Genomic DNA, 12,815 nt, shown 5'->3' on the forward strand with positions numbered 1-12,815 from the left:
CTTATTTATCCCGAAAAAGACAGTAAAATTAAGCTGTCATAATATTTAATATGGGATGGATGGTTTCTTTACTTGAATTTCCATCAGATGGTCACATGTCACCCAGAGTAGCCAGGTATCCTAAAGGAAAAATGGGCATTCCACAGTGAAGACTGGTTGTACCATCATCTCTCCTGTGTTAGAATATGACAATCTATTGCAGTTTATGCATATGTATTAAATAAATTTATAAAATGTATACATACTTACACATATATACAAATATGTAGTTGTGTCATTTAATATATATTTACAGTTATATGTGTACAGTTATATGCATATATGTGTATGTGGTTATGTCATTTTACTAGACATGCTGATTCCACATATGGGTTGTTAAAAGATTTATCTGAAGCACTATTAACCTTGAGTTTATGGAATTTTCTTCATTCCTTTATGGTATGCCTGAGCACAACTACACACAAATTGTTTGCCTTTTATTTTTTTGAGCTGTGTAATAGCTATATTTTTTCAGACAACTGTGTCTTTTTTAAAAAGTCACAGTTTTACTGAGATATAATTCACATATCATAAAGTTCACTCTTATAAAGTGCACAGTTTGGTGATTTTTTGGTAGATTCATAAAGCTGTACATCAACTACCACTATGAAAGCATTTTTAAATTATTCCTGTAGGCTGAATAATGACCCTCAAAGATATCCAGGTCCTAATCTCTGGAACCTATGATTGTCATCCTATATAATAAAGGGGATTTTGTGTATATGATGACATTAAAGATCTTGAGATGTGTAGATTATCCTGGACTATCAGTTCAGTTCAGTACAGTCACTCAGTCATGTGCGACTCTTTGCGACCCCATGGACCACAGCATGCCAGGCCTCCCTGTGCATCACCAAATCCCGGAGTTCACCCAAACTCATTTCCATTGAGTCGGTGATGCCATCCAACCATCTCATCCTCTGTTGTCCCCTTCTCCTCCTGCCCTCAATCTTCCCTAGCATCAGGGTCCCTTCAAATGAGTCAGCTCTTCACATGAGGAGGCCAAAGCATTGGAGTTTCAGCTTCAACATCAGTCCTTCCAATGAACACCCAAGACTGATTTCCTTTAGGATGGACCGGTTGGATCTTCTTGCAGTCCAAGGGACTCTCAAGAGTCTTCTCCAACACCATGGTTCAAAAGCATCAATTCTTCGGCACTTAGCTTTCTTTATAGTCCAACTCTCACATCCATACATGACTACTGGAAAAACCATAGCCTTGACTAGATGGACCTTTATTGGCAAGGTAATGTCTCTGCTTTTTAATATGCTGTCTAAGTTGGTCATAACTTTCCTTCCAAGGAGTAAGTGTCTTTTAATTTCATGGCTGCAATCACCATCTGCAATGATTTTGGAGCCCCCCAAAATAAAGTCTGCCACTGTTTCCACTGTTTCTCCATCTATTTGCCATGAAGTGATGAGATTGGATGCCATGATATTAGTTTTCTGAATGTTGAGCTTTAAGCCAACTTTTTCACTCCCCTCTTTCACTTTCATTAAGAGGCTCTTTAGTTCTTCACTTTCTGCCACAAGGATGGTGTCATCTGCATATCTGAGGTTATTGATATTTCTCCCAGCAATCTTGATTCCAGCTTGTGCTTTTTCCAGCCCAGCATTTCTCATGATGTACTCTGCATATAAGTTAAATAAGCAGGGTGACAATATACAGCCTTGACTTACTCCTTTTCATATGTGGAACCAGTCTGTTGTTCCATGTCCAGTTCTAACTATTGCTTCTTGACCTGCATGTGGATTTCTCAAGAGGCAGGTCAGGTGGTCTGGTATTCCCATCTCTTTCAGAATTTTCCACAGTTTATTGTGATCCACACAGTCAAAGGCTTTGGCATAGTCACTAAAGCAGAAATAGATGTTTTTCTGGAACTCTCCTGCTTTTTTGATGATCCAGCGGATGTTGGCAATTTGATCTCTGGTTCTTCTGCCTTTTCTAAAACCAGCTTGAACATCTGGAAGTTCTCAGTTCACATATTGCTAAATCCTGGCTTGGAGAGTTTTGAGCATTACTTCACTGGCATGTGAGATGAGTGCAATTGTGCAGTAGTTTGAGCCTTCTTTGGCATTGCCTTTTTTTGCGATTGGAATGAAAACTGACCTTTTCCCATCCTGTGGCCACTGCTGAGTTTTCCAAATTTGCTGATACATTGAGAGCAGCCCTTTCACAGCATCATCTTGTAGGATTTGAAATAGGTCAACAGGAATTCCATCACCTCCACTAGCTTTGTTTGTAGTGATGCTTCCTAAAGCCCACTTGGCTTCACATTCCAGGATGTCTGGCTCTAGGTGAGTGGTCACACCATCATGATTATCCAGGTCGTGAAGATCTTTTTTGTACAGTTCTTCTCGGTATTCTCGCCACCTCTTCTTAATATCTTCTGCTTCTGTTAGCTCCCTACCATATCTGTGTGGTACCCTAAATGTAATCACAGGTGTGCCTTTAAGAAGGAGACAGATTTAACTACCGTAAAGAAAGAATGTAGCGTGACAACTGATATGGAAGAAAAGGTGGTGTGATGGTGTGAGGAAGGAATCATGACCCATGGAATACTGGCAGCTTCCAGAAACTAGCTGCTGCTGCTAAGTCGCTCAGTCGTGTCCAACTCTGTGCGATCCCGTAGACGGCAGCCCATAGGCTCCTCTGTCCCTTGGATTTTCCAGGCAAGAATATTGGAGTGTGTTGCCACTCTCTTCTCCAGGGGATCTTCCTGACCCAGGGTTTGAACCTGGGTCTCCCACATTGCAGGCAGATTCTTTACTGTCTGAGCCACTGGGGAACACCCTTTATTGAGCATACTAACCTGATTTTTTCATCTTAATATAGTGTGTACTTTTTTCCTGGCAATATGTATATACATTTTTTTACACTTACATAGTATTTCATTGTGTATTGCATTTTCATATGTTGCTCAATCTTTTATTGATGAGTATTTTGTTTTCAATTTTTTTATATTGTGATAGTACATTTTCTATGCCAACTTGACAGGCCTACGAAATGCCCAGATAGTTGGTAAAACATATATTCTGGGTGTGTCTGTGAGGGTATTTCTGACAGGGATTAGCATTTGAATCCTAGGCTTAGAAACAAGATCTGCCCTTAACAGTGTGGAGGCATCAACTAATCCAATGATGACTGGAATGGAACAAAAACAGTGAGGAAGGGTAAATTCTCTTCTTGATTTGGGGCATCCTTCTTCTCTTGCCCCCAGACTTTGGGGCTCCTGGTTCTTGCGCCTGCAGACCCTGTGACTTACACTGCAGCCACCTGGTTCTCACGTCTTGGAAGTTGAGCTGATTTGCATCACTTGCCTTCCTGGTTCTCCAGCTTGCAGACTGTGGGACTTGTTGACCCCCACAACTGTTTGAGACAATTCCTCTAATAAATCTTTTTCTTTATCCATCTCCCTATTTTTATTTATCTTTCTCCCTCCCCTCCTTCTTTTCTTTTTCGTTGGTTTTATTTCTCCAGAGAGTCTTAATACAAGCACAACCCTTCATTTTGCAGAGGAGGAAACTGAAGGTCATTTAGCTAATTAGTGGCACACGTAAGGTTCCAGCTTAGAGTTCTCTGATACCAAAGTATGTTTCCCTGGTGTCAAACAGGTCCACACTAAATCTGAACTCTTTTTTTGTTTTGATAAAAAGATTTAATGAGATAAAATTCACAAATAGTACAATTCACTTGTTTACAGTTTACACTTTGATGATTTCTAATATATTGACAGAGTTTTGCAACCATCATGACTTTCAAGTTTAGAACATTTTCATCACCCCCGAAAGAAGCTCTGTACCCCCTAGCTATCATCACACATTGCCTCTATCCCTCCCCTGCCCCTGACCCTATACAATCAGTAATTTACTTTTAGTCTCTCTAAATTTGCCTGTTTTCCATTTTGTATAAATGGAGTCATATAATATGTTGTATTTTGTGACTGGCTTCTTTCACACAACCTGGAGTGTGTTTTTTTTAACTTGGAGGATAATTGCTTTACAGTGTTGTGTTGGTTTCTGCCATGCCACAGTGCAAGTCAGTCTGAATTGTGTGTGTATGTGTGTATTCTCTCCCTCTTAGCCTCCCTTTCCCCTCCCATCCCACTGTAAGTCGTCACAGAGCCAGGCCGGGCTCCCTGTGTTACATAGCGGCTGCCCACTAGCTAACTATTTTACCCATGATAGTGCACATACATCAATGCTACTTTCTCAATTCGTCCCACCCTCTTCCCGCACTGTGTTCACAGTCTGTTCTCTACATCTGCATCTCCATTCCTTCCCTGCAAATAGGTTCATCAGTACTATTTTTCTAGATTGCATATATATGCATTATGTGGGATGTTGTTCTCTTTCTGACCTACTTCATTCTGTATAACTGGCTCTGGGTTCATCTACCTCACTGGAACTGACTCAGATTCGTTCCTTTTTATGGCTGAATAATATTTCGTTGTGTATATGTATATATCTGCTGTATATACATATATACATTGTCTATATGTATATATCCCTGCTCTATAGCACAGTGAGCCCGGCCTGGCTCTGTGACTCCTTAGAGTGGGATGGGAGGGGAGGGGGCAGCTCAGGAGGGAGAGAATATGCACACACACAATTAGACTGACTCGCACTGTGGTGTGGCAGAAACCAGCACAACATTGTAAAGCAGTTATCCTCCATGTACATACGTATGTATATATCCTCCACATCTTATCCATTCATCTGTTGATGGGCATCTGGGGTGCCTCACATCCTGGCTATTGCAAATAGTGCTGCAATGAACATTGGCATACTTGTATCTTTTTGAACTGTGATTTCCTCAGGGTATATGCCCAGTAGTGAGATTGCTGGGTCATATGGTAGTTTTATTCTTAATTTTTAAATGGATCTCCACTGTTCTCCATAGTTAGCCTGGCGTGTTTTTTTTTGTTTTTTTTTTTTTAGCCTGGCATTTTTAAGGTTCATCCATGTTGTAGCTTGTTAAATCTAAACTCTTATGATGTCACTGGCTATTATTTTCTTTGAGGCCCTACAGGAAGCTCTTTGGTTACACCTGAATTTTAGTTACAACAGAATTTTTTCAGCTTTGTGCAGTATTGTCTTCATGGGGTATGTTTTATTGATTATGTAGTTATTATATAGCCATATATTTGCATCTGCTAAACAACTTCTAAGCAGTTTTTTTTTTTTTAAGCTATTTTGATTGAATTTCTATTAGTTTTCTTTTTTACCTTGGAGTCTAAATTCCATTTATCTGAAAAGGGGAAGGAACTGGCCTTTTTGAAAAATTCCCTCTGGTTATTTGTGAGGAATAAAGCGCTAATCATTTTTTTGTCAAAGAATATTTCTGACACAATCTTACTGTGAATTTGGTAGTTCATGCCAGAAGAATGTCCGACATGAAATAGATAATTAATCCAGACAGAATCTAGCAAAACTGAAAAGTGAACGTCCCTGCAGGGAGCTCTTTGTGTCATGTCTTTCTGTTCCTGCAGAGAAATCAATGGAGTTTGCATTGGAAGTTACTATTCCCTATAGGGAGGTGTCTCAGGGATGCTGCAGCTGCTCACGAGGGGAAATAAAAGAGAAACCTAAAATCCTGGGCCACTGCATAGCGAGTCTTTAGGGTGACTTGATATCTAGATCGATCTGTTTAGTATTAATAAATACTCGTTTCTACTTGAACCACTTCTACAGTTCCAGCCTCTTCTATGCAGATATAAGAATTATAAGTCTGTACTGCAAACTGCCAGTTTTTCAGAAATATGGAACAATTTGAAGACCTCTGTCTTGCCTTCTTTGGAAATGGCATAATTATGTTAGGGATTGTTAGTATGACAGTCATTTTATCCCATCAAGCACACATATTTTGTATTCACTATGCCACAATTTGGGATTTAGATATATGTCTTTCCATTACTTGCCATCAACAGGATAGAAGTTGAGCAACTCTAATCATCAGAAATTCTGTCCCTTTACATTATAAGGGACTTTTAAAAAGGCAACTCAATATTTATTCCTATTGTTTTCTACAAGACTGCTTTCATAATACCCTGGACTCAGACATTAAAAGACTGTGAAGTTGCTTAAATAAACCTGTGCTAGTCATTTTTTAATACTTATAACCTTTAACCCCATGTTATTAGGATTAGAAAGAATGTTATTTTCCCCATTGTTTCTGCTCCATTGATTGTGGCTCCTTAAACTCTCTCTTAGCCCGTTATTGTATTTTGGTAACAGAAGTGTCCTGTTTTATGAATTGTGTGGACTGAATTAGCTTAAGAGGGTTTCACGGCATGATGATGACTCGAGTCCTCTTAATTGTGAAGGCAGTTTCTTTTACCTTCATTATGAAAAGGGAAAATAAGGTGGTTTTCATAGCCTAAAGGTTTTTATAAAGCTTTCCCTCTGCTGGAGTAAAACATCAGGACAAAAGGAGTAGGCTGTTCTTTGGAATTGCTAGAAATAGCTTTTGGAGCTAAAATTAGAATAATAGGCATCTATTGCCTCTGCAAAGAAACAAATGCATTCTTATGGCACAAGAATTGAAGCAAAGACCCTGATTCTTTTATGATTTGTTATTTTTCCATCAATAACTTTCTTTTACAGTGTATAAAGCATGTTTGCATACAGTTGCCTCAATATTGCCTTTACTATTAACCTTGTGCTATACATGGAGCAGATGTTAGTAGTAGTATTTTCTGTTTTGCAGCTGCGGAAACAGATTGAATGAGATTAATGACTTTGCCATAGTCCCACAACTACCAAATAGGAGAACCTGAGGTTTATAACTCCAGTCATGAGCTCTTTCCAGTATATCATGCTGCATTGGGTCTCCTTAATCTGTGCTGTTTAGTGTTGCTAAGGTTCTTTTGGAGGAATAGCATGGAAAAGTGTCATTCTCCCCAAGAAACAGAAATGGCAACAAAATGTGCATAATGTTAGCACTCGGAATGAATTCTCCAAAATCTCATAGACAAACTAAGCAAGATATTCTGAGTCGTTTGTTTGTGCCATATCTGCATAATATAATGCCTAGGTATTGCTCCTTCTATTTTGTTTTTGCTTGTTTTACCATTACTGTTGAATTGTGGATTTTTTTCCTCAGCACTTTTAAGATCTTATTTCATGGTCATTTGGTCTTGTTAATTTTGAAAAGTTTGTTGTTATTCTAATTTACTCCTTTGTAGATAGCGTGTATTTTCTACCATTTAGCTCTGATGATTGTTTGTCTTTGGTGTTAAATAATCATATTATAATGAATAAAGCTATAAACTTATTTTTAGAGGGATTTGTTTTATTTTTCTGTGCAAATCATTTGGATTATATATTATGGGAGTGCTTTCCAAGAGTGATCCAGGAGCCTCCAGCTCACTGCCATTTTTTATGTTAGTTTCTCAGCTCAGTGGTTTCTAGTCCAACCATTACACTAAGAGTCCAGCCCTTCAAGGATGGTGGTTTTATGTGGAGGTCTCCGTTCCAACTCCCTGCCTACTACAGGCTAAAGGCAGTACCTCCTCTTTCCATGTGTGCATTTAAACTCAAGCTATTAGGTTATGGAAACTGACAACCTCCTTTTAGTACCATAGTGCAGGTATTTTCCTCTTTATTTCTGGCCTTGGCTAATTACCCCCACTCTCAATTTTTGCATTTCAGCTCAAGAGTTTGTAAAAAATTTTCCTCTTTATCAGTCATTTCAAGTGTCGCCCATTATGTGTTGGAGCCTGAAGTCAATCTGTATTTTGAAAACAGACAAGTCATTGGGCAATGAATTGTTAAGGTAAAACAAGCCCGTTGGGACCAGGACCATGATCTTGGCTCATCTGATATAATATGACAGACTGCACAGATCATAAGGCTAGTGGATGACATCCATACAGTTCTAGGAGGTGGACATAGCAAGGTGGTAATAGGTTGAATCCAAGGAGCCCTCAGGGTCAGACAGTCTCTAAGATCTAGTCAAGAATGGCCCAGTGTTGGGAAGGTCAGAGAAAGCAGCCTTCCTTATTAAAGACTTTCCTGCTCCTGATTGTGTATGGGCAAGCCTAGATTTACTGATAATTCCTGGCAGGTATACCTTGCTTACAATTAAGGCACAATTCATTGTTGAGCTGCTAGAATGTCTTCTCATAGTCTATGTGTAGAGTACCATTTCAGGCATTAATTTCCAAACTTTTTAGGAAAAAGACTTTTAAAATGTGTAAACCTTTGAAAATACCTGGAGAATGTAGCCTCACTCCCCACTCACCACTATGGAAAAGACAAGGCCCCTGTTTGTACTTCCATAATTGGTGGCCAGGCATCTTTTTTGTTGATCTGCAAAGTGCATCAGAACATGTATGAGACTATACTTCTTCCTGGCTTTTGGTCAATACAAATGTTTAAATGACAAAACTGTCATTAGCCAGCCTTACATCTGAGTTTTTCCCTAATGCCTACAGAATATTTCTCTCTGGATGTCTTTCCATAAACTCCAGTTAAACATATCCATCCCCCCATTTCCTGCAAAGATGCTCCTTCCAGCTTCCCCTCCATTTTATTATTTTGCTTTTTATTCACCCAGGTCTCTAGGCCCAAATCATCTTACTTTCCAATTCATTGTCCAAGACCTTTTAATCCTTTCCTTTTCTATCTCAGATTTACTACTTCTCAGGTTCCAGTATCATCAGTAGTTGATAACTACTGACAATCTGATATAATTATTAGTGTGTTAGATGAGCGGGGAGTGAGAACTAGAAGATGTGGTCATTGTCTTCATGGAGCTTAATATCTAGTTGAGAAGACAATTTATATTCACGAAAATAGTGATCAATACTAGGCAGTATATAATTAAATGCTAAGTTGGGAAGTATAGAGTTCTAAATGCTGGAAGTTAGAGGAAAGAAAGGGATAAAATGAAGGCCTGAATTGTAAGAGAAAAGTTAATTGTAGAATTGAGATTTAAACTTGGTCTTGAAACAAAGAAGGCTGGAATTAAATAGGCATTTAAAATAAGGGGAAGGCATGGATAATCAGTGATTATATTGAGTGTATGATTTTTGGAAAACTTTTGAGGCTCTTATGTGAAGGACTGGGGGAAATAAGAATTAGAGAAGTTCATGACAACTTTGAGTTTGACTATAAGACTACCAGAAGAATCTTTCAAAAATAGCATTTGAATTTAGTTTATTGCCCAACTCAGAAATCTCTGGAGGTTTCCTTTTCCTTTTGATTCTGATCCAAACTGCTTTGCTATTCTAGGTGCTCTTTAATCTACACCAGCCTTTCTTCACCAGGACTCAAGCATGCCTACAACTTTCTTTATTTGTGTTTTGGCTTATGCTTTCCACTTCCTTGTGAAAGGTCTGCCTGATTTCTTTCCATTCCTTCTTCAAGTCCTATCTCTAGACTTTCTGCTTCTTGACGCTTTAATGACTCCCACTCACTGACATAGCTTTCCTACCTGGATTCCTCCTAAGCCTATTTTCTGTTGGAAATATTTAAAAATCTAATCATGTACCGTTTGTTTTCTAATAATTTAGAGTTATGTACATTTCTCTTTCTGTTTGATAAGGTGGTAAATTCTTTGAAGGTTAGATTGTATTTTATATTTTATTATTCTGCTTATGCTGTATACTACTCTGGGTATATAGTCTATGTTGAGTTGGTAGCTTTTAAAGGATTGGTTGTTTTTTTTTTTAATTTCAAATATTGCTGTTTTGTAATATTAGAGCTACTTTGTATAAATGTGCCTAATGTCATGCCTGACAGAAGTACAACCCTTAGTGATGGTGAAATCCAAATTTGTAGTGGATCCCAAGTCAAAGAGTATTTTTCTGCTCTTTCATGGAAAGTGGGAAATAAGAGCAAAAGCACTTAATCCAAGTTTTCTGAGATACTTTCTGCTATATTTGAGTATTTCCTTAATCTGTGTCCTTAAGTATATATTATTTCATTTACCTTATGTAGTGTTTCCTAAATAATTTGAGTTAGTGTGTGTACTCAGTCATTCAGTCATGTCCAACTCCTTGCGATCCCATGGACTGTAGGCTGCCAGGCTCCTCTGTTCATGGGATTTACCCAGGTAAGAATACTGGAGTGCGTTGCCATTTCCTACTCCAGAGGATATTCCTCACCCAGGGATCCAACCTGCATCTCCTGCATTGGCAGGCAGATTCTTTACCACTGAGCTACCTGGGAAACCCAGTTTATGTTAGTAGATGAAAATCAATTGTGTGTGTTAATTGAAGCTTAAGAGAAAAGACTGTAGTGTTTTAAAAAGATTAATCCTTGTTCAACTCTAATTGATGTGTGTTGTCACTCTTCCTGTCTGAGTTTTAAAGTCTTAGTAAAATATCTGTAAGTGAAGAAATCATCTGTTGTAGTTGGAGTTGAATTTAAGAAGATATTTGAACATCCATAAACCAGATCTTGAAATGATCTAAGAATACTTGGTTTAAGGAAAGTGGATCAAGCTAGAAATGACATTTATTAGTTTAATTTTTATCATTTAACAGCCTCTTAAAATCTTAAATGACTTTTACAACAAAATTTTAAGTTACTATTTTAAATAATAAAATAATTCACCTAACAAAAGCCTCTTGATGAAAGTGAAAGAGGAGAGTGAAAAAGTTGGCTTAAAGCTCAACATTCAGAAAACTAAGATCATGCCATCTGGTCCCATCACTTCATGGCAAATAGATGGGGAAACAGTGGAAACAGTGGCTGACTTTATTTTTCTGGGCTCCAAAATCACTGCAGATGGTGATTGCAGCCATGAAATTAAAAGACTCTTACTCCTTGGAAGGAAAGTTATGACCAACCTAGATATCATATTAAACAGCAGAGACATTACTTTGCCAACAACGGTCCGTCTAGTCAAGGCTATGGTTTTTCCAGTGGTCATATATGGATGTGAGTTGGACTATAAAGAAAGCTGAGCGCTGAAAAATTGATGTTTTTGAAGTGTGGTGTTGGAGAAGACTCTTGAGAGTCCCTTGGACTGCAAGGAGATCCAACCAGTCCATCCTAAAGGAGATTAGTCCTGGGTGTTCATTGGAAAGACTGATGCTGAAGCTGAAACTCCAATACTTTGGCCACCTGATGGGAAGAGTTGACTCATTGGAACAGACCCTGATGCTGAGAGGGATTAGGGGCAGGAGGAGAAGGGGATGACAGAGGATGAGATGGCTGGATGGCATCACCGATTCGATGGACATGAGTTTGAGTGAACTCCAGGAGTTTGTGATGGACAGGGAGGCCTGGCGTGCTGCGATTCATGGGGTCGCAAAGAGTCGGACACGACTGAGTGACTGAACTGGACTGACCTCATGTAGAAATTTGTAAGATGATTTGAGAGTGCTTGATTTGTATTTACTAACATCTCAATTTTCTGAGTGGTGATATAGTTTCAGCAGGATGGAAAACTATAAAAAATTGTAAATACTTGGATTTATAAATGTACTAGCGTTATCTTACCCGTCTTTATTTTCAGAGAATGGCTATTCAGGAATGTTTGTAGGTAATCTAGAGTTAATTTTGTGTGTATTCATGCATGAGAGAGAGAGAGTTTTATTTCTTTGGTTAACCAAAATAAAGCTATAAAAAAGCAGTTGTGGGAGGCAGGCTGGATCTTCTTCAACAACAGTTTATGTTAGTTTATATAATTTCTTCTGAGAGGTGATAACTTATCAAATCCTATCTTCTAAGAGTTCTTATTCTTAAGTTTCCTCATACTAAAAGACAGTACCCTTTACTAATGGCTTCAGATGAGCTGGGATTTTGTTAGGTATTGACTTTTGTGTTTGCTTCACAGGTGGTTTGTATTCGCTCCACCTGGAATGCTCTCTCCCCAAAGCTGAGTTGTGACACAAGACCTCTCATTTTGAAGACCCTCAGTGAACTGTTTTCTCTGGTTCCTTCCTTAACAGTCAATACAGCTGAATATGAGGTATGTGTTTGGATCTCAACAAATTGTCTGTTTCTACATTGGGAAAACGTGTGCTTTACCATTACTTTTGGGAAAAAATTATTCGTAATTTTGTGTTTGCCAAAAATCCTTTAGTGCTTTTAGTTCTGCGAACATGTTGATATCTTTATGGACTCCTAGGAATAGACGGATATCCACCCTTATCAGTCCTCTGTCTTTAAGACTTACTTACGTGAAGGATGCCAAGTTTTATTATGAAAGTATAGTCAAGATTATTAAAAGCCAGTATGTTTCTAAAATAATAAAATCCACGAGACCAACAGTTTAAATGTGTTTTGTTGGTGTTTAAAATTCTACAAAGTATTACAGAGGATTTAGTAAGGCAGGGCAGACTTTCCCAGTAGTGTAGACATAGTGTTATTTGTACTTTGCTTCTAGCTTGGGCATAGGGATTTTATTTTTTATGTGTTATTAATAGTTTACATTTCCAATATGCATCTTTGCTCTTCATGTATTTTCTTCCACGAAGATGATTGTAAAATCAAACTGTCCTAGGAGAGGAAAATAATTTTATGAACTAGTCAGTATTTGGCATTGTAATGAACCACTTGGTGGAAGACATTTTGCTAAAAGATTCATGTGCTTCTGTTTAACATTTTCTTTATTTTCTCTTCTGTGAATGAAGTGAGGGTGGCAGATTCACTTATATCTCCACTTTTGTAGCCATAACCTCGTTTAAGCTCATGTTTTTTACTTTTCTTTCAAAGAGCTTCAATTAATTTTCACTTGAAGTCTTGGTAAACTTTTACTTTGATTTAATGCTTCACAGAGTTTGATAAACTAGCCCTCCATAAGATTCCAGGAATAGCCCC

At 38.2% G+C, this 12,815-nt stretch overlaps 1 protein-coding gene across 5 annotated transcripts in view; it reads left to right on the plus strand.

Moving 5' to 3' along the window:
• Positions 1 to 12,815, plus strand: part of FOCAD (focadhesin) — a 288,623-nt gene that overhangs the window by 156,570 nt on the left and 119,238 nt on the right. For all 5 annotated transcript variants that reach the window (XM_043487388.1, XM_043487389.1, XM_043487390.1 and 2 more), the window contains one exon: positions 11,830 to 11,964. In XM_043487388.1, the coding sequence (XP_043343323.1) occupies positions 11,830 to 11,964 (135 nt within the window). The remainder of the gene's footprint in view (positions 1 to 11,829; positions 11,965 to 12,815) is intronic.

This window comes from Cervus canadensis, chromosome 14, assembly GCF_019320065.1.
Source record: "Cervus canadensis isolate Bull #8, Minnesota chromosome 14, ASM1932006v1, whole genome shotgun sequence".
In the NCBI taxonomy this organism is placed as follows: Eukaryota; Metazoa; Chordata; class Mammalia; order Artiodactyla; family Cervidae; genus Cervus; species Cervus canadensis.